General features: G+C 39.8%; 1 protein-coding gene across 2 annotated transcripts; it reads right to left on the reverse strand.

Moving 5' to 3' along the window:
- Window positions 1-359: 359 nt before the first annotated feature.
- Window positions 360-25852, reverse strand: LOC133872932 (protein FAR1-RELATED SEQUENCE 3-like). 2 transcript variants are annotated; one of them, XM_062310594.1, is made up of 7 exons: window positions 25588-25852; window positions 25316-25486; window positions 25040-25234; window positions 24843-24911; window positions 17860-17955; window positions 13674-13793; window positions 360-529 (listed from the first exon to the last, which is right to left on the reverse strand). In XM_062310594.1, the coding sequence occupies exons 1-7, from the start codon at window positions 25768-25770 to the stop codon at window positions 485-487; spliced, it is 879 nt and encodes a 292-aa protein (XP_062166578.1). In that variant the 5' UTR covers window positions 25771-25852; the 3' UTR covers window positions 360-484. The 2 variants fall into 2 exon arrangements, with proteins under 2 accessions (XP_062166578.1, XP_062166579.1); XM_062310595.1 differs by lacking the exon at window positions 17860-17955 and having other exon boundaries at window positions 25588-25848.
- Window positions 25853-26444: the final 592 nt, after the last annotated feature.

Genomic DNA, 26444 nt, shown 5'->3' on the forward strand with positions numbered 1-26444 from the left:
TAACTTGCCAAATAGAAAAGATCCTCCTATCCTCCAAAGGTGCGATCATTGGAATCCCATTGGCAGGGAAACCAATATCGCTACAAGTAATCACTCTCATTTTGCACCAAATTACAAAGTAATACACAATTCCATCAACTACATCTACAATAATCACATAAGAAATCGATCATCACCTTTGATGTACAGAATGTTAAATTCATACATGTCAGCCAGAAATTGAAAGCAATAACTCGGAAAAAAAAAAAAAAAAAAAAAGTGTTGAGCGCACATACTGGGGGGATGGACTTTTGAGTTATTCTGGTTTAAGAGGACGTTTGCATGCAACAGGTTTGGTATTTGCTGATCTAAGACATGGATAGCATAGTATCGAAACTTTTTTTTTTTTGGTAAGTAATAACTTCACTAGAAAACAAAGCATAAATAGGGTATCAAAAGCATTGTAAATTGTTGGTAAAAGGAAACAGAATAAGACAAAATGGAATTACTGCCTTTGCTTCTTATGTGCTGGCACCAATGAATTCCCAACCTGCCAAAGACATTTTCCCACAAGACAAGCTCAGATTTACAGCTTTCAACTTCAGGATGCGAAAGAAACAGATAGTTAAGCAGAACACAAAGCATTTGCCTTAAATTCTCCATTTCTCCATAATTAAATCAAAGAAATGCCACAATAAGCTTTCCTTACTATGTCAGGATTCCTTAATATGTTAGGAAACCCTAGGTTCTTCCTCTATAAAATCAGTGTAGATATCGTATGGCTATTCACCAAAGAATAATTCAGTCAATTGCTTTCTGCCACTTGTGGAGGCCGACCCCCTCGAAGTGGTCAATTCTCTCCCTCTTTTTATTCTTTGATTTGCTTCTGTTTTTGTTTGATAAGAACCGTAGATTCTTACCATCTGGTATCAATGCGTTTGTTCTTGGACTGAGTAGCAATCATGGTGATCCAAGTAGGTCTTTTGTTCGGACAGTGAGTGGGCAGCTGCGGGTGCTGATCACGGTCGTCGTGTTGCAGCACTGCTCCAGTGGGTGCTGGTGACGGGTTGAACAGTTTTTTCTCCTTGTAGCGCTGTTCCGGTGGTGGGTTGAGCAGTGCATTCTCTCCAGTAGCGGTGAAGGTCGATGCGGCAGTGAGTGGTCATGGGAGGCAGCTGTGTGGTGCTGCAATAAGGTTGCCTGGGCTGTGCGATTGGGTTAGTTTGTGGAAGAAGGGGGTGCTGTTTGGTTGCAGCACTTGGTGGAAATTCCTATTACAATGCACAGATAGGCTTATTCCAGCGCAAGTTTTCTCTTATTCTGGATTAGTGTTGGCACTTATAGCTGTTTGGTAACAGGATTAAGTTAGCACTTATTCCAGTTTACTTTATTCTGAGTATATCCTATTCAGACTAAGAGCTAAAAAAAATTATGCCCTTCACATGTAAGAAAAAGAGAGCTTGGTATTATCGACTTAAGCCAACATGTCATGGCTTCCAGTAGCAATGTTCCACAAGACAAGGCCTCCTTTGAATCGAAAATTGTTTCAAAGATTGTCGAACAGTTGAGGGAATTAATGAAAGAGTCAGTTCAAAGAACTATAGAACGAGCCCTAGACCGTTGAGGGGTGAACTCTAGGTCAAACAAAAATCAAGAGTAATCAGAAGTTCGATCGTGAAGGGAGCAAGAGTGTGGAACTCCACGCATGAAATTGGAGTTCCCACATTGGGATAATGGAGATCCCTCAGGATGAGTATCCAGAGTGGAATGTTTCTTCAAATATCACCACACCTAATAATTCAAAGGTGGAGATAGCATCAATTAGTCTTGAAGGGGATGTCATTCAGTAGTTTGATTGGTTGGTAGTATGCCATGGATCGCCAACTTGGTTTGAATTTGTGGAAGGACTCTTGTTTGATTTGGTCCTTCAATATATGACAATGTGGACGGTGAGCTAGAAAAGATTCGACAGACATCAATTGTGGGTGAATATCAAAGCCACTTGGAACGCCTCTACAACTGAACTCAAGGGTGGTCAAAAAGGCAGCTGGTGGGAACTTTCATTGAAGGTCTTCGGTCAAAAATCTAACGAGAAACAAGCCCCAATGACCAAGGACAATCACATCTACATTCTCAATTGCAAGAATCCAGAAGGAAAGGCTTGGCAAGGAAAACCACAAAACAACTAAAATAGTAAACAAGATGGCTGATGGAAGTAGCAGTGTTCCGAATCCTGCTCATAGACCTTTGGTTACTTGGTTGACATAAGAAGAGCTCAAGCAACAGTCGTCTAAGGGGCTTTGTTGGCATTGTGATAAGAAGTGGCATAGGGGACACCAATGCAAGCAAGGAAGATTGTTAATGATTGAACTTGTTAAAGAACCAACTCATCCAAAAATTGACAATGGGGAGTTTGAGTCCGACAATGAAGAATCTAAGAATGCAAAAGATCTTATTGCAGTCTCTATTCAAACATTGGTCGACTACTCCAACCCCGAAACAATGAGGGTTAGCGGGTATCTCAAACGCCAACTAGTAACAATTTTAATTGACACAAGTAGCACCAACAATTTCTTAGAAGAGGACGTTGCCTAAAGACTTCTAATTCAGGTGGAGCCTTGTGACCAGTTCGAGGTAAAGTTGGTGGACATAAGAACCTTGACTTGTTAAGGTGAGTGCTCGAGAGCAAGACTTTTAGTGCCCAATCAAGAATTGCGAGTCGATTTTTTTCTATTACAACTGGGTGATTATGAAGTAGAGTTGGGAATTGAGTGGCTAGTAACTCTGGGAGATGCACTTTGGAATTTCTCATAATTGAATGGGCAACGGGTCACTTTCAAAGGCAAGCGTGGAGGGAAATGTTACTACTGTTAGTAGCCACCGAATGGAGCGAATTCTCAAAAAGGAACGACGAGGATAATTGCTGCAATTGAAGCAGGAGGCGGAAAAGAGTAAAGAAGAGACGCTAGAGATATAATCGATTTTGGAGTTCACCGATATATTTTCATAACCAAAGGTGTTACCACCAAAGAGAGCTCATGATCACTTCATTCATCTCCTGCCTAGGAGTGCACCAACCAATGTCTAACCCTATCGTTATCCCTACTTTCAAAAAACTGAGATTTAGAAAATCATGGACATGCGAGATTCAGGTATTATCTGACCCAATGTTAGTCCTAGCTCTTCTCTTGTTTTGCTTGTCACGAAAAAGGATGGGTCGTGGAGAATGTGTTGACTATAGAGCTTTGAATCACATCACTGACAAAGATAAGTATCCAATTTTGGTCATCGATGAGCTACTTGATGATCTAAGAGGTGCCCAACAATTCTTTATACTGGATTTACGCTTCAGATACCACCCTATCCAAGTTCATGAGGATGACATTCAAAAGACAGCTTTTCGATCTCTTGACAACCATTATGAATTTTTTGTGATGCACCTTTGGTAACCAATGCGCCGTCCACTTTCTAGAGTCTGATGAACAATATTTTCTGATCATATCTTCGTAAGTTTGTCTTAATCTTTTTTATGACATTCTTATTTATAGCTCATCTCTGGAGGATCATTTGGACCATTTGACGCTTGTTTTTACTGTCCTACGAAAGCACTCAATATTTGTTAAGAAGTCCAAATGTAGCTTCTTGAGGGCAGAAATTGAATATTTTGGTCATAATGTGTCGCGAGATGGCGTGGCAACGGATCCATCTAAAATTCAGGCAATGGTCAAGTGACCAGTGCCAAAAACAATCAAAGCCTTGCAAGGGTTCTTAGGGTTGACTGAATACTAGCATAAGTTTGTGAAGGACTGTGGTAAGTGACCAGTGCCAACCATTAGTGGAATGATGTTGCAAATGAGGCCTTTGCAAAACTCAAATGGGTAGTGACGACTACTCATGTCCTTGAATTACCAAATGTTAACAAGATGCTCGTTGTTGAATGTGATGAGTCAAGATTAGGTATTGGGGCAGTATTGATGCAAGAAGGTTCACCTATTGCTTTTACAAGTAAAGCAGTGTCTCCTCCATACTTAAACTTGGTTGTGTATAATAAGGAGATGGTAGCATGATAAAAGAAAACAACTTTCTTATTCCTCTCTCTCTCTCTCTTCGAGTGTTTGTCTTTTGAACCTCTCCAACCACACACCGTGCCGACGACTACCAGACTTCACCGAAAATGACCATAACTCTCTGGCGACACCTTTCCAACAACTTTCAACCTTTTTTATCCAAGGCCAGTCGCACCAACAACTACTCAAGAGACTTTGGACGGTGGCCTAGGTTCTGGGTTAGGTTAGTATCTCGTCTGTTAGTTCTGGGAAGCTTGCGTCACTTTGGATATCAGCCATGTGAGCGGCACGTGGTGACGTGGCTGTTGCAAACCCCTTCGATGGTTGTCATGTGCAGTTGGGTATGGAGAGCCGATTCTTTGTGGAGGCTAAATCTTTCATCTTCTCGGTGGTGAAAGGGTCTGTTGAATTGAGGGGGTGGAAAAGAGGAATGGTTTCTCAGGGTGGGTTCTGCTGAAGGCATGTTGCGTTGCTTGGTTGTTGTTGATGGTGGAAGAGGTGTTGCGAAATCCTGAAGGAGGGGTTGTTGTATATCCCAGGGTAGTGCAAGATGCTAGGTCGTGTTTTCACACGATGGGGGTTTCTTTCAAGGGGACTACTGAGGGTTTTTTGGATTTCTTGACTAAAAGAAAAAGATAGGTCAAGAATCTAGAATGCTCGATCAATTTCGATGCTAAGGGTGTGGGTTTTAGCCAGTTTAGAGGCAAGAGGTTGGGGGTCTAATGTAGCCTTTCTTCTGTCTTTTGGGTTTTTTCGGGTGTTCTTCCTTTGTTTTCTGTTTTTCTTTTGTTTTTGTGTCTTTGTATACTCCATATATGTTTAGGGGCACTTTTACGCTTTTTTTAATGCTATTTCTTTTATTACCTAATGAAAAAGGAGATGGTAGCTATCATCCATGAATTAACCAAATGGAGGCCCTATTTGATCAAGCAGCGTTTTCAGATACATACTGATCATAGAAGCTTTAAGTACGTACTTGAGCAGAAGATTTCATCAATGGAGCAGCAGAAATGGGTTACCAAGTTACCAGGGTACACGAATAATGCCATATAAGTCAGGAAATGCTTTTTTAAGGGCCTTATCCCCACACCACAGATCATGCCAAAATCTAACATTGACACCATCTTCCACATCAAACCTAGTATGACTGGAACAAATCCCCCAACCCTTTCTGATATTCCTCCAAACCCCTACCCCATACGAATCAACTGGCTCATTAAAACACCACCCACCCCATAAGCTGCCAAATTTGGAGTCCACAACTCTCCACCATGCCTTTCTCTTATGCCCATTGAATTTCAACAATTTCCAAACGCCCAACCCTCCCTCAAAGACTGAAGATCAAACCTTGGATCAGCTGACTAAGTGAAATTTGAACTAGGGGTGTGCAGATTAACCGATTACCGCGTACTGACCGCCTACCGAACCGCGACTGAACCGAAATTGACCGCATACCGACTTAACCGACAAAATTCGGTTCGGTAGTCGGAAGAGAATCTTATAACCAAAAACTGGTCGGTTCGGTAGGCGGTCGGTTAAGGGGTTAACCTAATTTCCGAACCGGCCCGAACCGAAAATTAACCGACCGGTTAACCAACCGCCTATATCGAAACGACGTCGTTTCAATTCATTTAAAATAAATAAATAAACAAAAAGGCGTCGTTTGGTTACAGATGAAACGACGCCGTCTTGGGCAGACTATATAGTCATCGCATTCTTTCATCAGACCTCTTCAGTTTCGTAAACCTTGAGGCCTTGACGGCTTGACCTAACCTAGTAACCTTGACGTCATCGACGCCTGAGTCCTGACGGCTTTCGGGCTTTGGTTTGAGTCTTGAGAGTTGAGTCTTGACCTATCCCGATTCCCGGTCCCGGATCCCCTCTCCAGTCAGTCCAGTGAATCAGTATTCAGTGATTCAGCCATTCCATTTCCATTTGGATTTGGCATTTTCTTTGCTACCGGCTGCGACGGCGCCTCCCCGAGTCCCCACGACCCCACCTGGCCACCTGTGAGTTGGTGACCTGCCCACTGCCCAGTGCCGAGTCGCCGACTGCTTAGTGCAGCAGTGCTCAGTGCCGTCGTGCTGAGTCTGCCAACTGCCCTCTTCTCCCCAGCGGGCCCAACCATTGCAGAGCAAGTTGCAGAGCAAGCTACGCATTTTATGTTAACTGGCTGATGACTTTTGTTAAATTTTACAAGTACTACACATTTTATTTTAACTGTATCTGTTTGTTCTGTTTAGTTCAAAACTAATGACTTTTGCTTATTTTGTTATTAACTGGGTTATTTATTTTCAATTTTTGGAACCTTTTACTTTATATTAAATTTGACAAAAAAACAAAAAATAAAACCAAAAGACATCAGCCGCATCACCATGAATACCGGACACCAATTAGGCAATTATCTAAGAAATGACATTTATTTTAGCTATAAATAGTTCCTTGTATTAATCACATTTTCAAATTCAACTATCTTCACATAGATAGCCTCTAAGAAATTTTAGATGTGATCCTTTCAATAAGAAATTGAATACATATGTAATTTGTTGATGTGATCCTTTCAATAAGAAATTTTGATAAGCCTCTAAGTTCTCTAACAATCTTTAGAATGCTTTTGAGCTTTTCATAGTAGTATGAAAAGTTTGATCATTCTTATTTTTTTCATAATCCAAATGGTCAGATGGATGCACCTACACCTACACCTATGGTTATTGGTACCTCTACACCTGCACCTGCACCTACATTATCAGTAGCTGCATCTTGTTATCCATCTCCTCCTATTGATAATTTAATAGGTATTGAAGAAAGAATTGATGTTGAAAGTGATTCTGATGAGTTGGAGACGGATACACAAGGGATTAGATGTGCTGGTCGTGGTGGACGACCACCACTCCCTAAGAACAAAAGAAAAAGAAATGTTAGGAAAAAATCCATAATGTGGCAACATTTTACTAGGGATCTAGAAAGTCTTGCAGATAAACCTGTGGCACATTGTAATTATTGTGGGACTGAGTATAAATGTCACGGAAAGAGCAATGGCACCTCTAACATGTTGTACCATGTCAAAGCATGCCAACAGTACAAAGCATTATTAGCTAATCAAGATGTATCTCAATCTAAGTTCAATTTTGAGTCTGTGCCAAGTGAGGGTGATGGTGGTACTAGTAGTTGTAAGAACCTAATGATTGTGAAGTACTCTGAAAAAATCATTAGGGAGACGCTTTGTGAGATGATTATAATGGATGAAATACCTTTTTCAACTGTGAATAGGATGGGGTTTAAGAAATTGTTCAAGGTTCTTGAGCCGCGATTTAGGCTTCCTTCTCACTATACATTGATGAGGGATTGTATCAAGTTGTATATGCGGACTAAGGAAACAATGAAGACGAAGTTTTTGAAAACTAGTCAAAGGGTTTGTTTGACCACTGACACGTGGACTTCGATTCAAAATATGAATTACATGTGCATCACTAGACATTTCATTGATCCTAGTTGGAAATATCAAAAAAGAATATTGGCATTTCACCAAGTGTCGGATCACAAGGGGTTAACGATTGTGAAAGAATTGGAGCAATGTTTGGAGGAATGGGGGATTCCAGGGTTATTGACAATATCACTTGACAATGCAAGTGCAAATGATACTGCAGTCGATTGTTTTAAAAAGCGAACTATGGCCAATAATGGAGTTATTTGTCGCCATGAGTTTATTCATGTAAGGTGTTGTGCACATATTATCAATTTAATTGTGCATGAAGGATTGAAAGATGTAGATGATTCAATCGTAAGGATCCGAAATATGGTGAAATATGTAAAGGAATCCCCTCAAAGATTGGCCATCTTCAAGTCTTGTGCGGAAAGGAAGACAGTTGGGTATCATGCTTCATTGGTTCTTGATGTTCCAACTCGATGGAACTCTACTTATATGATGTTGGATGTAGCAGAGAAGTATGAAAGTGAATTTGAACTAATGTTAGATGAAGATGTTAGTTTTGGGAACTACTTGTGTGAGGATGGTGGAGGGAGAAGGGGGTTGGGGGTTCCGCTTGATGAAGATTGGAAAAATGTTAAAAACTTTGCTAAATTTTTGCAAGTGTTTTATGAGGTGACAATTGAGATATCGGGTTCCTCATACTCGACTTCTAACAATTATTTCAATATACTCCAAAATGTTTATAATACTTTGATTGAGTATTGTGAGAGTGATGATGATTTGTAGAGTTCCATGGGGATCAAGATGAAAATAAAATATGACAAGTATTGGGGAGACTTAGAGAAAATTAACCCCTTGTTGTTTGTTGCTGCTGTGCTTGATCTGCGTTACAAGATAATTATTTTAGAATTTTGGTTCAAAAGTAATGTAGGTGAAGAAAAAGCAGAGGATTATCACCAAATTGAAGAATACATTGGAGCAGTTGTATAATCACTATGCTAAGAATGTAACGAATGTTGGAGGAAGTGGGGACAAGTCAAATGAAGAGCAGAGTTGCGGAAATTCAGCCTCAGTGGGTGCGGGTACTTCTACTACTTCTAGAAGTAAAAAAAATGCTTTAACAGACTTCCATCCATTTCGGGCATCCAAAAATTTGACATTGTGTCGAACGGAGATAGAAAGATATTTTGCGGAAGATGTTGAGCCACCATGTAAAACTTTTGATGCTTTGATGTGGTGGAAGATAAATTCATCGAAGTTTCCAGCTCTAGCTGAGGTTGCACGAGATGTCTTGACAATTCCGATCACCACTGTTGCTTCCGAGTCGGCATTTAGCACTGGGGGTCGCGTCATAGATCCTTTTCGGAGTTCTTTAGCTCCGAAAACAGTGGAGGCTCTTATATGTACTCAAAATTGGTTGAGGTCTTCTTGTGTCAGTGAGAATGATGAGTTACATCTTCCTACTTTTGAAGATGAAGATAGCTATAAGCTTGACTCAGGTAATATTTGTTAATCACATTTGTTCATTGTTCCAATTATTCGATTGAATTGATTTTTACTAATTCTTTTAAAATTTTCTTGTGGTAGAAATTATGTCTGACTCCATTACATTTGACAATGAGACTTGAAGGATGTACTTTGTCACATTGAAAATAAGTGGTATGTTTTTTCATCTTATCATTTTTTTGACATTTACTTGTTTGTGATCTAATGGTCTTTTACTCTTTTTTATTGATCACTATATAGTCTATATTTATAACTTGTGTTTTTTGATTTGTTTGATCATTGAAGGATCAAGAAAGCAAATTGAAAGTCATCACATGTCTGTTGGAGGAAGTTTTTATTTCTCTTCTCTTTTAGAGTTTTTGTTGGAGACTTGGAGCTGTAATTTCTAGCTTGTTACTATTAAATTATGGTTTTGTAACTTTTGTTTGAAATTATGGAGCTTTTGGAACTGGTAATGTTTGGAATTCTGGAGTGGTTGCATGTTGGTGGAAACTTGATAACTGATAAGTTTATACTAATTATTGTGAGTCAGTATTGAGATAGAGATAGAAGATATTCTTTTTGTTTGATGTGTGCTATGATGAATCCTGAATTTGATATTCTGATTTACCAGAATATGCAAAGGATTTCTGAGCAAATGGATGCAGATTGTCTTTCATCAATTTCAATGTTTCATGCATTTTTAATTTTTTTTCTTGCATTTTTTAGGATGATACAGTCATACAGATATTACTATTTTTTTCTGCTGCTTTTTTTTCCTTGCTTTTTTAGTCTTTAGAACATATGTTTTCCTACCTTTTTTTTCTTGCTTTTTCAATTTTTTTCCCTGCAGGGTGCAAACATGCAGCTAGCTAGTAGCTGATTCAGCTGAACATTAAGTAATTTAAGTTATTTTTATTTTTATTCAAGTATTATAGTATTAATGTATTATTGAAGAAAAGTGGAGTAATTTTGTAATTTATTATAAATGTATGATTGTGGATTTGTGAACTGTTGTTTGCACTTAGCAATCAGCACTGACTCACTGAGTGTCTGAGTGCAGAAGTGAATGAGAATCAACTAAATCAAGTGATAAGTGCTGAGTGCATAATGTGCATACAGTGCATTTGAGTAATTGACATTTTGACTCATTTTGCAATTTGGACTTTGGAGTTTTGCACAAAGCAGTGAAACTGTGAAAGCACAATTGCACATAATGCACATTTCAGTCATTCAGTGTTTCACATTTGCAGTCACCGTGGTCCGTGAATTGAGAATTCACTGAATTGGATTTTTCATTTTTATGTAATTATGTTATGTTTTCCAATTTCCACTGCCACTTGGCCACTTTTCCAGTATTTTCTGCTTTTATGTATTATTTTTTTTAAAAAAAAAAAAATTATGTAAAAAGGACTCAACACTCAAGGTATAAGAAAATAACAGCCCAGTGGCCCTGCTAGCTGTCGGCTGGGCCTGCTGCCAATTTGCCAAATCCTAAAAATTAAACTAATAAAGCAAAAACTATAAAGGCCTTAAAATTATTTTGAGTCTTTTTGACCCATTAAAAAATGAGGCTCAAATTAAGAAGGGCCAGAAGGCCCATTTTAAGGCTTAATCTTAACCAAAATCAATTAACCGACCGCCTTAACCGATCGTTAACCGACTCCTTAACCGACCGCTTTAACCACCTTAACCGATAACTTCGAAAATTTTCCTTGTCGGTTAAATGTCGGCGAATTAACCGACTTAACCGACATGGTCGGTTAACCGAACCGACTTCGCCGATTTAACCGCCTTCCGAACCGCTGCACACTCCTCATTTGAACTCTTCACCAAGACCACCCCATGAGAAATCACGACTAAGCTTCTCTATGTGATTTGCAACACTCGCAAGGAGAGGGGAGAGGGACAAGAAATAAGTAGGCAAATTGGAAAGTGTGATCTTTATAAGGGTAACCTCACCACCCTTAGACAAGTACATCCTGGAATTCCAGCTAACCAAATGACATTAGAAGCTGTTAACACCACTTAACAATTTGAAGTTGTTAGAAGAGTTATTAGTGTTTGTGGGTATTTTGGTCATTGTTATATTTCTCAAACTTATATAATAAGATGTGTAAGGTATGCTACGTAACATAAACAAGCCCCACCTTTTCTCTAAACCTTTCATGCAAACTACAACATGAAATCGAGCAGGTTTAGGGTTTAGGATCTTTGGTTTAACCCTTTCATTTGTAGTCTTGGGTTTTTTTCTTCCTTTTGGTTGAACTTCACATCCTGCTATTGGTGAGTCTCGCTTTGGAGGCAGCACTGCCCACACAGGCAATGCTTTGAATCTCTAAAAGAGTTGTTCTTGGTGACCAGAAAACTTCTTTGGCGAAAAAAGGAAAAACAAGAGAAAAATTGATTTTGTTTGTTTTTTATGTAGTTTGGTGTTCTGTGGTGTCTCAGTGGTTTCTGTGGAATGAGGCATTCTCAGTGGTGCTTAGTGGCTGTTCCAGTGGCTTGTATGGAGTAGGGTTGGTGGGTCGGATCTGAGTTTGGGCCGGGTCGACTAACTTGACCCGTCGAGAGTCAACTCGAACATAACCCGTTTAATTAAACGAATCACATTTTTCAACCCAAACACAACCCGTGAGCGACCCGACATGACCCGCTTGACCCATTTAATAAACGGGTCACAAACGGGACAGTCTATTTGCCCTGTTTAAACCCAAAAGCGACATGTTTAACCCATTTGACATAACCCAACAAGACCCGTTTTGAACTTGCATTTATTATATATATATTTTAAAAGAATCAAGCGGGTCAACCCGTTTATACCAAACCATAACCCTTTAATGCCGTATCATGTTCACGTGTCGTGTTGAAAATTGACAGCCCTATTATGAAGGTTCACAGCAGTTTCCGATGAGAATCATGGTGTGTTTGAGTGTTTTTGGGTCGTCGATGACCTTTGTACATGACGCAAAGGTGGTCGTCAGAAGCTTATGAGGCTCGCCGATGAGTTTTGATCGTTTGCAGTGAGGTCAACCTGTCTCCAACAAGTTTCCAACGTGTTGTTGGAGATGAAGGTCCACGCCTGGTTGCTAGTGGTTTCTATTCCTCCTCAGACCTAGTTTCTGTTAGGAGCCGATTTTGGTGTTCTATATCTAATTCAGAGTAATCCTCAGTGTTTTTGACTAGGTCAATCTGGTTTAGATGGTGTCTCCTTGTTTATTTTCCAGTTCAGTGCATTTATGGACCAGTTATGTGAATTTTATGGCCGGATCAGTAGTGTTTTACCCAGTTCACTCTGCTTCTAGGCTGGTTTTGTGGTGTTTTGTCCGGTTCAATGAGGTTGTATTCATGTTGGTTCAATGCAATTTTGGCCGGTTCTCGCTCCTTCTTGATTGGTTCATATAGTTTTTGAACCGATTCAGTTGTTTTTCAGCCCATTCAAGTGGTTTCTTAATCAATTCAGGTGGTTTATCGCTCAATTGGGCTACATGGAGCAACCATTGGATTTATTGCTCAGGGGGAGTACTAGAGTAATTTACATGTCCTTGTTATTGGTTATATTGATGATCAATCTAATTGTTCGTTGTTGGTTGTATTGATGAACAATCCAACGTTGTTGTTGCTTGTGGTTGACTGTTGTTAGTTGTATTGATTATCAATTAATCGTCACAGTTGGTTGTCAAGATCTGACCAACCTCGGTGTTTGGCAACGAGATCCAATCAACTTTTGGTATTTTTAGGCGAGATCCGATCGACTCTTAGTGTTTTGTGGTGAGATCCAACCAGCCTTGGTGTTTTGTAGTGGGTTCCGATCAGTTATTGGTGTTTTTTGGCGAGATTCAACCGACCTTGGTGTTTTGCAGCCAGATCCAACCGCCCATTGCAATTTGCCGGTGAATTTTTGACCAGCGTTGAAGTTTTTTTGTAGAATTTCAGTTTATTTATGTTTGGTTTAGCGCTTTTTTAAAGTCTTTGTATCATGTGCTCCAAGCTATTCCAGCTTGAGGGGGAGTATTAGAGTATGTTTTATTCCAAGTTGGGCTTATGGTGTGAGGTAGGCTACGTAACATAAACGAGCTTCCATTTTTTCTCTAAACCTTTCATGCAAACTACGACAGAAGCTAATAAACCTGTATATCCGTACTAAAGTAAAATATTTCGCTTATGCTTATGATTGTTCAATCTTGAAGTTAAATGCTTCATAAAAAGAGAATTTGCAACATCATCAGCCCCTCCAACTCTAACCTTTAGTAAATTTGCCATTTAGATTTTCTAGTCTTAAAGTTGCACTTGGCAATTTGATAGGGAATAATACTTTTACATCCTATATCCAACTGTCTCTCCCTTCCACCCTAAAAATAAAAATAAAATCCCATCAAATAGCAATTAGGATGGCCTACCCAATTTAAAACCGAGTTGTGTTGCTTTCAGTTGATACCCAGTGAAAACTCATAATCAAATGATCTATGAATCTATTGAATCTCAGTTCACGAGTTCCTACAATTTGCATTCAGAAAGGGAGCTTAAATAGACTTTGCATTATTTCCTAAAATTTCGTCCATGATGCATGGAAAGAACCAAATTAAGCAAGCAAGTCATAATCACAATGCATGGAAAGAACTCCCAAAACTAGCAATTGTAACTCTCCAATTTATCATCATAATCACAATTGTAATTCTCCAAGTCATAATCACAATACTGAATATGCTTACCATGCTTGAGAGTTGTTCACTAATGTAGGTCATTGATTTCAACATAGCTTCAAGTGTGTCTCTAGTAAGCTGAAACTTCACCTCCATTTCACCTAAAGGAGACTTGTTGTAGTCTTGCAGCTGAAAACAATAAGACAAGAAAATTATTTAAGTCCAAAAAAAAAAAAAAAAAAAGCAAAACATTGAGGCTCTTAATGGTTGACAAACTTAGAACTTCAGATAGAAGGCAAACTGTGGACAATTTCATTTTTGAAACAAAGTGGATACACAGCAAGTAATGAACTAAATATATTAAACAAGACTTGAAGAATGGACTCCCGACCTCTACGAAGACCTTAGACAGAGATCCACGTTATAACACTTTATTTTTATAAGCAATCGAAATATCATTAATAGCGAAATGCGCTACCTAACTACACAGTAAGTACACAGGAGAAACACCTGACTAGGAGGAAAAAGATCAAGGAAATCATGAAAATGAAGAACCAAATAAGCTACAAACGTAGTTGTCCAAATAGAAACTGTATTAAAGAACAAGGACTTGAGATCTACCAACGTCCTCTTGCAGTTCTAGAAACTTCTATCATTTCTTTCCCCCCAAAGAATGACTTAAGATTCACCAACGTCCTCTCGCGATCCTCGAAACTTCTATCATTTATTTCCTTCCAAAGACACCATGAAAGGCAAGAAGGAACATCTTCTACACAACGGCACTCTAAGTGCTACCACCAATCTACCAATAAGCAAACAATTCAATTACTCGTCTAGGCATAACCCAAAAGGAATGAAGGAAAAAAAAAAAGTGAAGAAGAAGAAGAAGAAAATGGTCTAGGGATTCCCCATTCCTCTTAAACATACAGCACGTATCGACCACAATGACATGCCGCTTCTTAAAGTTGTCCATGATAAGGATCTTCCCTAGGGCCGCCAACCAAAGCAAAAAAAGTCTCACTCAAAGGAACCTTAGTCTGCCAAATAATCTTCCAAGGAAACGGAATATCATCACTATAAACAAGGACGCTATAAAATGAGCTAACAACGAATAAAACTTTTTTGGAATGGGTCCACCAAAGCTTGTCTTCACCTTCCTGTCTCACTCAAACTGAATACAACAAATTGAAAAACAAGACAAAAACAACCACCTACCAATCATTAGTTGCTCTACCAAAGCTTACGTTCCACCGATCGAAGCCACTAGAAAGCTCCGAGTGAGCAGCTACGGAAGCATCCTTCGCATAAGCAATACCATAGAAATCTGAAAAGGCTTCCTTTAGGGCCTTATCCCCACCCCACAAATCATGCCATAATCCAACATTGGCGCCATCTCCCACCTCAAATCAGGTATGACTTGAAACATCCTTCAATCCCTCCTGATATTTTTCCATAACCCCGCCCCATATGACCTAAAAGGCTCATTAGAACACCATCCACCCCATGAATTGCCAAATTTAGAGTCCACCACAACTCTCCACCAAGCCTCTCTCTCATGTATATAGCGCTATAGTCATTTTCCTAAGAAAGCACAATTAAACATCAACAAGATCCAAACCCCCAACCCTCCCTCAGAGATTGCAGAACAAACCATGGACCAACTTACCAAGTAAAGTTTGAGCTCTTCGCCTAGCCCGCCCCAAAAGAAATCTCGATGAAGCTTCTCTATGCAGTTTGCAACACCCGTAGGAAGAGAGAAGAGGGAAATGAAATGTAGGCAAATTGAAAAGTATGCTCTTTATAAGGGTAACCCTGCCACCCTTAAACAAGTATGCACTTTTTCAATTAGCCAACCGACACTCTATATTTTGGCCCCAACGCAAGACCAAAATACTTCAATGGCAAAGAAGAAACCCTACAGCTCAGAATGCTAGCCAACCCATCCACATTATCAACATTAACCAAAGGAACCAATTCTGACTTAGCCAAATTAATCTTCAAATCGGAGATAGATTCAAAGCATAAAAATAAAGCATGCAAATAGTGTAGGCTGTCAAACTTAGCCCCACAACAAACCAAAGTGCTATCCGCAAACAACAAATGCGAAATGTTAACCACACCAAAGTGTCTAGACCCCACAAAAAAGCCTGAGAGAAATTCCCCATTAACAGTTGTAGAAAGCTTTCTACTGAAGTCCTCCATAACAATAACAAAGAGAAAATGTGACAAAGGATCTCCTCATCTCAAACCACGGGAGGTACTGAAAAAACCGAACAGACTGCCATTCACCAAAATGGAAAAGAGCATCAAAAAAATACAATGTGCTATCCAAGAGCGTCATTTCTCCCTGAAACCAGATCTCAACAAGTAAGAAATCCCAATTGGCATGATCATAAGCCTTAACAAGATTCAGTTTGCCAAGCACCCCTAGTTCACCATATCTGATTCTACTATTGAAACATTCCTTTTCTATGCAAAACAAATCAAGGATTCGCCTACCTTGAACAAAAGCATTTTGGGGCTTCAAAATTCTCCACAACCTTTCTCAACCTATTGGCAAGAACTTTAGCAATAATCTTATAAACTCCACTTACAAGACTAATAGGCCAGAAGTCCTTAGGATCAATAGCCCAGGATTTCTTTGAAATGAGAGCAATGGCAGCATTAAGACTTTTTTCAAACTTACAGCTAGCATGAAAATCATGGAGCACCCCTCATAATGTCTACCTTGATCACATCCCCGTAAGCTTGGAAAAAAGCCATAGAAAACCCGTCAGGCCCTAGCACCTTAACACTATTCATGCCTTTCAATACCTCAAGAACTCCTCTCCTCAAACGAGCTCTCTAAACTAGAGGCCTCCTCCACATCTATGGAGTCAAAAGCAAAGCCATCCAACTTAGGCCACCGGTTGAACTAGTTGAACTGTTCTGAAAACAAACTATCGTAGTATTGCACAATGTGTTCCCAAATAGCAGATTGATCAAAAGACGCTAAGCAATTTACTGACAACGCTTCAATGAAGCTATTTCTCCTATTCGAGCTGGTCACTCGATGGAAAAAATTCATGCATTTATCACCCTCTTTTAGCTAAAGAGCCCTTAACTTTACCTCTAACTAATCTCCTCCATTAAGGTAACTTTTCCATTTCACTGATAATAACCAAGGTTTTCTTCAACTTCTCTTTAGCAACTAAAGCTCTCACTTCTTCCAAGCCATCGAGAACACACAACCCTTCCATAAGAGTTTCTTTATGGGACTCCACATTGCCAAACGCATGCTCATTCCAAGTTTATAAATTAGCTTTCAAGGCTTTAAGTTTATGAGCCAAAATGAAGATAGGAGAGCCTTGAAAGTGATAAGAAGACCACTACTACCTTACCCTGTCCACAAAGTCTTCCTCCGCCTTTAGCCCATATTCTCAAACTTAAAAGATTTTTTGCCTCCTTGAATACCACCACAATCAAAGAGAATGGGAAAGTGGTCTAAGCACAATCTATGCATCCTTTTTCTGAAATAAATCAGGAAACTTAACTTCCCAATTCGAAGAAACAAGAAACCTATCTATTCTTGACCAAGAGGAAGAGTCCCGATTATTAGACCACATAAAAGTGCCCCTTTCATGGGGAAGATCCATAAGGCCCTGCTCAAATATAAAATCAAAAAATTTCATCATAGTGAGACTAAAACGTGATTCATCCAATCTTTCACTAGGAAAGCAGATGACGTTGAAATCTCCCCCAATGCCCCACAACAAATTCTACCAACTAAGCAAACCAGCCAACTCCTCCTATAAGTACCTTCTATCGCAATTAGAATTAGGCCCATAAACCGCCACAAAAGCCCAAGAGAAACCATCTTTGACATTTCTAAAGGAGCAGGCAGCAGTATACTCCCCAACACACTCTTCGATCCTTTGCACCACCCTCCTATCCCACAAAACCAAAATCGAAGACCCTCTAGAAGATGAGTGGCACCAATCCCTATGTTGACTTCCCCACAAGCTTTGCACAACACTGTTAGAAATAAGCTCCAACTTAGACTCATGTAACAATAATATCCGCCTTCTACTGTCTAAGAAGATTTCTGGCTCTCAATTGCTTGTTACCCTCGTTCAATCCTCTCACATTCCAAGATAACAACTTGGGCTTCATAAAAAACCACTAGATGCCCTCCCCTTGACTCTACAGCAGCTAGCACTACCACAATTCATGTCATAGTTTATGCAGCAAAATAACCTTCTTAATTCTATATTACCTTTTTTCTCAAACTGGAGCAAGAGGCCAACGCTTGCTCAAAGTGGCTCGCTTCAATGGCAGCAAACAGGGCCATGATTGGACCACTAACTCTGGACTTTTAGAAACAAACAACAAATAAATGCCCATTAGAGTTTCTCCAGACCATATCTTGTCAAAGAAGCTAGCAAACGGCCAGTAGGGAAACATTCCACAAATTATCATACTACCAATCAATCACCGCCAATGTACAAATAACTAATCACCGTTTGTGTAGATCACCATCAAAATCAATTGAAACGTATTATGTGTCCTAGTCAAACCTCTATACAGAGAACCTTGTTAATCGCTATTACTATGTAAGTACTAATTACATCTTACATTGGTTACCCATGGTTTGGAAGTAACTCCAAATAGACTTTGAAATCAATCAAAGCCAAGCTTTCAACAAACACTTTTGTTAGTTCCAGGTAAAGATACTTTATGAGCTACAAATGGCAAATTCAAGCGCTATGTCATAATCAGAACTTTGTAACACTGATTTAAATGCAAGACAAAAAAATGGGTCTCTGATGCAATGATGGAAGATTGATTTGTTGCTACTTTACAATATAATCAATTTCAAGTTTCATTTATGCTTCTCCGACTCCGGCTAGGCCTTTGGTGGGTTTCAGTGCTGCTGCCCCTCTGCCAAGCAGTTTTTGCATTGGGCCGACTCAAACTATCTTTCCCCTCCCTTCTCTCTCGGTGGCGGCTGACTTGGGTGAGAGTATTCGCTCCTCTCCCCGTTGTGCAATCAACTAAGCCTTTCCAGAGATATTACCGAAGGGCTAGGGAACTCTAGGAAGGACATTCAGCGAAGTGGAATGATGGGTTATTCAGTGAAGTGGAAGCTTCGAAGACGTCTGTCAGCTTTGTTATTAAGGAGTCGGTAGCAGAGTCTCCAGTGAAAAAGGTTGTAGAACCTCGAGTGAAAGACTTCCTTAGGAAGGGGTTTCTTAACCCTCGCCCGCCTGTGTTAGCCCCTCCCGTTTCACCTCGGGAGGTCAAGGATGTTGGGGTGGTAGGGCCTCCCCCTTCTCCATGTTGTTGCATCGTTCCTTCATCTGTTGACGGCAATGGCTTTTCCCAATCTCAGGAATGGCCTGTTGGATTTTATCATAATTGGGAGATAATGGTTTGGGATGAAGATGATGATTTGTGGGATGGGATGCCCTTGGATTGGGTGGTGGATGGTGTGCATGGTGAGGAGTTTTTGGCCATCCGAAATGCAATGGAAGAAGAATTCTATCGGGATAAGATGATAGCTCCCCAAACGACTAAAGGCAAGAAGGAGCTCCTGAATTTGAAAAGCTCCATCAATTATGGCGATGCTAACACTTCCTCTAGGCGTCGGAAAGGCAAGGCACACATGCCGTAGGGTAGTGTGCCTTGGTGGGTCTTGAGGGTTGTTCTCAGGTCTTATGGTGCTTTTCCTTGTGTTTTAGTTGGGTTCTTTTGTGGGTTGTTTTGTGGGTGCTCCTCTCGGGTTTTAGGGGTTAGCTATTGTGGGTTTTGTTAGGTTTTTTGAGTTACCTTTAGTTGTTCCTGTGTATACTTTATGTGTACTTAGGGACTCCTTACGCTTTTTTAATAAAACGTTTTCTTACTTATCAAAAAAAAGTTTCATTTGTGCTAGGCTCGTTGATGTAGGACGGAATTTACTAATATTTTCAGTGAAAACGAAAAATAGAAAAACTATCAAAAATAATATTGGGGCAGCGCCGTTTGATTAGAAATTTACATATTCTTAGACAATGGAAGTACAAAAAGAAAGACTTGATCGTTAAGCCAGGATTTTATTTTATTTTATTTTCTTATTTACAATTAAAACTTTATTTCCTTTACTTATTAGGACTAGATTTGCTTTATTTATTTCTTTTCCTTATTAGGAATAGATTTACTATTACTACTAAGAATAGGTTTACTATTGCTACTAAAAATAAGTTTACTATTACTACTAGGATTAGGTTTACTTTCTCTACAAGTATTTCTATTCTATAAATAGGCTTGCTTATTATGTAAAACTTAATCCATTGAATTATTATCAAATCTGAAAATTCTCTCTCAAATACTCTGCGGAGTTTTATCTTTCTTTTAGCTTGTAGGCTTGTTTTTATCTTATTCGGTAGAAAACGAAGACGCTTCTCATTGCAGAATCGAAGACGCTGCTCTTTGATTAGTTACCTTAGTCTTCCGCTACGTCAGTTGGTATCAAAGCAGGCTTTATCCTATTCATGACCAATCAGCTTAACGGTAATGACCTTCTCCAACAACGCCGCTTGAAGGAGAGTGGGCTCTTTTGAGAGCCGAATTCATGGGGTATCCGAGCCGACATTATCCGAATTCGATTGCCAACTTATACTACAATAACAACTTCTATAACAATGTCTTTGTTTAGAGAGAGGTTGTTTCAAGAGCCGACTAGCAGCGATACATCAAAGGATCAAAGGCACGATCACAAGAAGCACTATATCAAGAGCAATTGCAAGTGATACGTGAACTCTTGGACAATCTCATGTGAGTGGTAAGCAAACTCATTCAGTCTCACCGTATCTCAAGGGCTGAATTCCTGGAGTTAAAGCCAGAGACGCAACTAGTGTTTCGCAACATAAAGATGCTATCATTAGATTGACAGGAAAACCTTTTGTAGAAAGGTTCCTTGACGATGATGTAAGTTGCATTCGACCTATTTGTAACCATATTTATGAATCTCCGAATAGAAAACCCGTATATGAAGAGAATGTTAGTTACGGTAAAAAAGTGGAGTTGCCGTCAGAGAAACAATGTGCAGCCACAACCATTGGTTTCAACTATTGTACTAGTGGAAGAATATCCACCACAAGCACAGCTCATCAAGATCACCACATAAATCAATAACAATGGTGATTCCTTTGAAGAAAACAATAAAGTTGAAGATGACATCAAAATATATATATTTGGAGGAATTTTTATGGAAGGAAACGAAAAGGAAAAGTCATGTCTTAGTGCTATCTACGTAAATTTCTCCAAGTATCTTTCTCCAAAAAAGTCGAGTGTGGCATATCGCAAAGAAAACTCAAGGACGAGTTTTTTCAAATGGGGGTGTCTGATGTAGGACAGAATTTACTAATATTTTCAGTGAAAACGAAAATAGAAAAAATGTCAAAAATAATATAGGAGCAGCGCCGTTTGATTAGAAATTTACCTGTTCTCAGACAATGAAAATACAAAAGGAAAGATTTGATCGTCAAGCCAGGATTTTATTTTATTTTATTTTCTTATTTACAATTAAGACTTTATTTCCTTTACTTACTAGGACTAGATTTGCTTTATTTATTTCTTTTCCTTACTGGGATTAGATTTACTATTACTACTAAGACTCGGTTTACTATTGCTATTAAGAATAGGTTTATTATTACTACTAGGATTAAGTTTACTTTCTCTACAAGTATTTCTCTTATATAAATAGGTTTGCTTATTATGTAAAACTAAATCCATTGAATTATTATCAAATCAGAGAATTCTCTCTCAAATACTCTGCGGAGTTTTATCTTTCTTTTTTTTGATAAGTAAGAATACTTTATTAAAGAAAACGTAAGGCGCTCCTAAGTACACAGGAAGTATACACAGAAACAACCAAAGCTAACCCACTAAAACCCAATAGAACCAACAAAACCTGAACCCCTCGAAAACGAAGAAAAACCCCAAAACAAACTACAGTAGAAACCAACTAAGAACAAAACAACCCACCACCCACCCACCAAAGCACACAAACCTACATCATGTGTGCCTTGCCTTTCCTACTCCTAGAAGGAACTTTAGCATCACCATAATTGATGGAGCTATGCAAATTTAGTAGCTCCCTTTTTCCTTTAGACTTTTGGCGCGCAATCATCTTCTCCCGCTGAAAATCTTCTTCCATGGCTTCCCTAATTGCCAAGGCCTCCTCCCCTAAAGCCCCTTCCAATGCCCAATCCAAGGGCGATCCATCCCAATAGTCATCTTCCTCCTTCTCCCAAACTACAATCTCCCCATTGTGATCAAAACCGAAGAATCCAGTTCTCTCAACGGAGCAAGGAGAGATGCAGCCACTCGAAGGAGAGGAAGGTCGTACCACCCCGACCTCCTTGACCTCCCGCGGCAAAATGGGAGGGACTGGAACACTCAGAGGAAGATTAAGAAATCCCTTCCTAAACAGACCCTTATTCGCTGGAAATTCTGTCTTCTTTTTCGCATGAGCCTCTCCACCCGTAACCTTAAGAAGAACAGGTTCTGCAGACAGCTTTGAGGCTTCCAACGAGTCAGCAAGAAACCCATCATTCCAGACCACTGAACGCCTTGCCCTGAGCTCCCTAGCCCTCCTGAAGTATTGCTGAAATGGTCGACTAGGCAGCAAGGGGGAAGGGAAAGAACGAATCTCCTTCCCCAACTCAAAAGCCCCTGAAAGTGAAGGAACAGAAGAGACGGAGAGTTATGCACCACACAGAAGCCCAGTCGACGCCGGAAGAGCAACCAAAGTCGCCGGCGACGGCGTCTTCACAGTCGGCAAAGGTGGGAAGACGAACAAAGGAACCGACTTAACCAGAGACGGCCCACCCCCAGATCGATCTTCGCACAAGGGAACCCCAACGGGAGACTCCGACGGATTGAGATCACACGGCCCAGAGGAAGCCACCAACGTCGTCTCCGGCGAGAAGCTCGACGTCCGTAAGGAATTAGGTTTACGCAAGAAGCGACCTAAACGCAATCCCTTTCGACTCCGTCCGATTCTTGCAAGCCGGCCCAGAATCATCTTTCCAGCCCGGCCCAAATCCAAGTTGAAACCTATGACCCGCTTACTCCACGTGCGCAACTTTGAAATTTCAAATTTCAAACTCACATGTGGAAACAAGGTCTTACCCATCGAACGGTGAGGCTGGTCCTTACCCAACAGATCAAACGAAGGAGACTCCAAGGTAGAACAGTCCAACGCCAACCTCCGATTTGCATCTATCACCCTCACCGCCGGAAGAAGGTCAAGCTCACACACTGGCGTAACCAATCTCCCAGACAAACGACCCCCCACGAAAGGCAAAGGCAAAGATGCTTCTCCTTGTAGAATCAAAGATGCTGCTCTTTGATTAGTTACCTTAGTCTTCCACTACGTCACTCATGGCTGCAACATCAAATCGAGATCAGCTCTATATGGCTTTGAATGGCATATCCTAAAGAGGCTAGGTTTAAAATAGTTTTTAATTTAAGTTCTCATCTTACAAATTATGGCTAATTTTGTCATGAGGGGCAGATCTGAAATTTTCTGAAACTCCAACAAATTACCGGTATTTTTGTAATTGGGTCAAGTCTACAACTTTCTAGGAGTTTCTACATGTCAATGCAGATTGCAGAGTATGCCTAACTCAGTCATGGATATGGTGAGTACAATTATGTTTGATTTTGCATTATCCATATTTATTCAGCAAGCATGCTTTAGTTATCTCATCAATATGCTTGATAACGGAATGTTGACTATGCTTTACTTATCTCATCAATTTCACTTGGATCTCTCCTGTATAAATATGCTTCATTGTACTCACATAATTCAGACATGGATAATGGAATGTTGAGTATCTCTCTACTTTCCTTCTCAGCATATCACTTCTCTTAAACGCTTAGAAACCCTAAATCCTCCAAGGTTTCCATAATCTTTAGCCCCCAAATAGTCTATCAAACCACCTTAATATCTCAAACACAGCCACTGCCAGTAATTTCCTACTACCAGCTTTCACAAAGAAACAGCTCTCTATTACTATTATTCCCTATCTTTTCACACCCTAATTGATTCAACACACCCTAAAGCCTTTCCCTCAGCATAACAAACCCTAAACTTATAACTTGTCTTATCCTACAGCCCACCACAAGCACACATAAACATATTTACTCCAAATATTCCCTTCATCAGTTCTTTGTCCTATTTTGTTAGCCCCATCCGTGGGGGGAACTGACATTGGGTGTCGAACAGTAATAGTTATGCATGTATAACATAAGTTTGCAATATTCTCAGTTAGTTATACATCCTTCTGATTGTGAAGTGAGTTAACATAAGTACAAATATTACTAATGGAAGACAATATTAAAGATTTAACTTTGTTACTATTCCAAGGTTTAGTTTCAAGTTAAATTTTAAAAGCAAGAACTTTTTCATAATAAATTTGGGCTCTATACTTCTAGAATCCTACTGGGGCTAGGAAAAACCCACCATGCTGTGACCATTCAAATACAAAGAATGCCTTTTACACCGTGATACAAGAGTTACAAGACTTAAGCTAGGACTTGAGAAGGAAAAGAATGGCTCTTCTATTGTTAGTGGCGGTTCCTTTCAATACTCAATATGATTAATAAGCTCTCCAACCTAGCTTGTTCCCACATCTTTATAAAATTTAATTTGCTTTTTCCAAGGTATAATTACGCTTTTAATGAGATTGGTTTATTACTTATCAAAAAAATAAAAAATAAAAATCTCTATAATATTATAAGATTTCTCAAGGCCACAATGTTTAAAATAGACCTCATAACATGATGGACTAGCAACTGAGCAAAAGTAAAATCTTTATTCGAGCTTTCTTTTAGTGAGCAGCAAGCTTTTCAGAAATACAATCCAAGGAGGCAATCTCTCTTAAACAGGCTCCTAACCGCCATACAATTTTCAGTTAAAGGCCGTGTAGGTGGCTTGTTTCCCAACCCCTTTAGAGCTTATAGGTCAACCACATCAGTCCCGTGAAACCAAACAATCATCAGTAACAACTTCCAACAAAATTCAAATGGTATGACAACAGCTAAAGCTAAGCGTAATGAAAGTAAAGACCCTTGAAAATGCATTAAAATCCCTAGCATCACCACTAAAAAATTTGAAAATAGCACTGAAGCACATCTCTAGTCATCTACTAAAGTAATCTCCATCCAGATTTCTCTAGCAAGAGTGCTCCATAGAAATTAAATCTGCATTACCTTAAGGCTGATGACAGCCACTCTATTCTCCATAGTCCAAGTCATTGACTTGAGGCGGGGTAGAGTTCCCTATGAATTGAAAACCAGTGGTAAATGGAATGTTTCAAACCATTAACATTTGAAAAGAAATATAATCCCCATGTAATGTAGAATGAGAAACAAAGAAAGAAATCCAACAACCATCCAAGAATAGATACCGGGTTGTCGGGAAGAAGAGCCTCGCGTTGGAGGCCCGACACAGCAACATTCTGAGCGAAAGCCCCAAGATCGTTGGCGCCGCGATTCAGTCGGGCAACGGGATCATCTTGGCGAAGCCATAGCGGAGTAGAAATATCTGACGAAGATGGGAAAGACGGCACCTGATAGGACTCGCTGGTCCTTGGCGAAGAATGCTAGAAACGAGAAACGAGAAACGAGAATAAGTAATAGCAACAAGTGCGTGGTTGAATTTATAAAGAAACAGAAAAAGTTACCTGTTCTCTGGATAAATCGTCCTTCCACTGATTCTGATACTTGTGGAACGAGAACACAAGAAGGGTTTGAAGATCGAGCGGAAGATCGGGTGGGAAGAGCTTCAGAAGATCATCGCCAGTGAAGTTGTGATGCACGCATTTTCTGATGAGCGAACGAAGGCATGCCAAAACCTACTATTATTATTGTTATCATTCTAATTCATTGATGAACAATAACGAGAGAGAGAGAGAGAGAGAGAGAGAGAGAGAGAGAGAGAAACTCATTTACGCACGGGATCGAGTTCGGCGGGAGAAGGAAGATTGAGGAGGGACTGAATGTGGGACTTATCGGGAGGGCGGAGGCCGGTTCGCCGAGTCCTCCAGAGGGTGGATAGGATGTGATCCAGCGCTTCCTCGGACCTTGTTATACCCGCTAGCTTTCGCAATTGCTGGTATACTGTTGTGTCTTCCTCCATTTCTTCCTCTGCCGCCTTTATCAGGGTTTTTGGTTTTTCAGAGTGCCAACCTCCGCCTTTGCCTGATCTTTTTTTCTTCTTATTTCTATTTGTTTCAACTTCAAATATTTTGCGTCTGACAAACATTTCTTTTTTTAACATTTAGCGGGTATAAAAATTACAAATATTTTTGTTATTTTCATTCAATTATATTAACCAGTAAAAATTTATTTTTATTCACAAAATAAAAATATTAACATTATTACAAAAATTAACTTAAAACTTTGAGTTCTAGTGGTGGCCCTGCAGTGGTTAGGTGGGGCCCAACGGCAGTCCGACAGCAGCTCAATGGAGCTCAATGATGATTCGTTGATGGTCCAATGATGGTCTAAGAGACGCTCAGTAGTGATCTATTAATAACTCAACGGTGGTTCATTAGTGGCCCAATGATGGTCCGTCAGAGGCCCAATGGTAGTCCTGCGATAACCTAGTGGTTGTTCGATGCTGGCCCTGCAGTGGCTCGATATGAGTGAAAAGCGGTTACAGCTAGTAATTATTACCTATAATCGTAACTGCCTTGAGCGGTTATCCTATTTTAATAAACAAATTGTTTCACCTTTGGCGGTTAGCGGTTTTAAAACAAGAGTACTTAAACAAAACTTCATGATTCCGCCAGTAAAGAAAATGTTTCTTGC

This window comes from Alnus glutinosa, chromosome 7 (assembly GCF_958979055.1).
Source record: "Alnus glutinosa chromosome 7, dhAlnGlut1.1, whole genome shotgun sequence".
NCBI lineage: Eukaryota > Viridiplantae > Streptophyta > Magnoliopsida > Fagales > Betulaceae > Alnus > Alnus glutinosa.

Bases quoted from the DNA above. Each gene is read 5' to 3' on its own strand.
- LOC133872932 (XM_062310594.1), bottom strand. From the start codon at position 25,770: ATGGAGGAAGACACAACAGTATACCAGCAATTGCGAAAGCTAGCGGGT. The intron at 25,487-25,587 runs GTGCGTAAATGA...TAATAATAGTAG, and splicing joins CTCCCGCCGAACTCGATCCC to GTTTTGGCATGCCTTCGTTC. The intron at 24,912-25,039 runs GTATCTATTCTT...TTCAATTCATAG, and splicing joins CTCTTCTTCCCGACAACCCG to GGAACTCTACCCCGCCTCAA.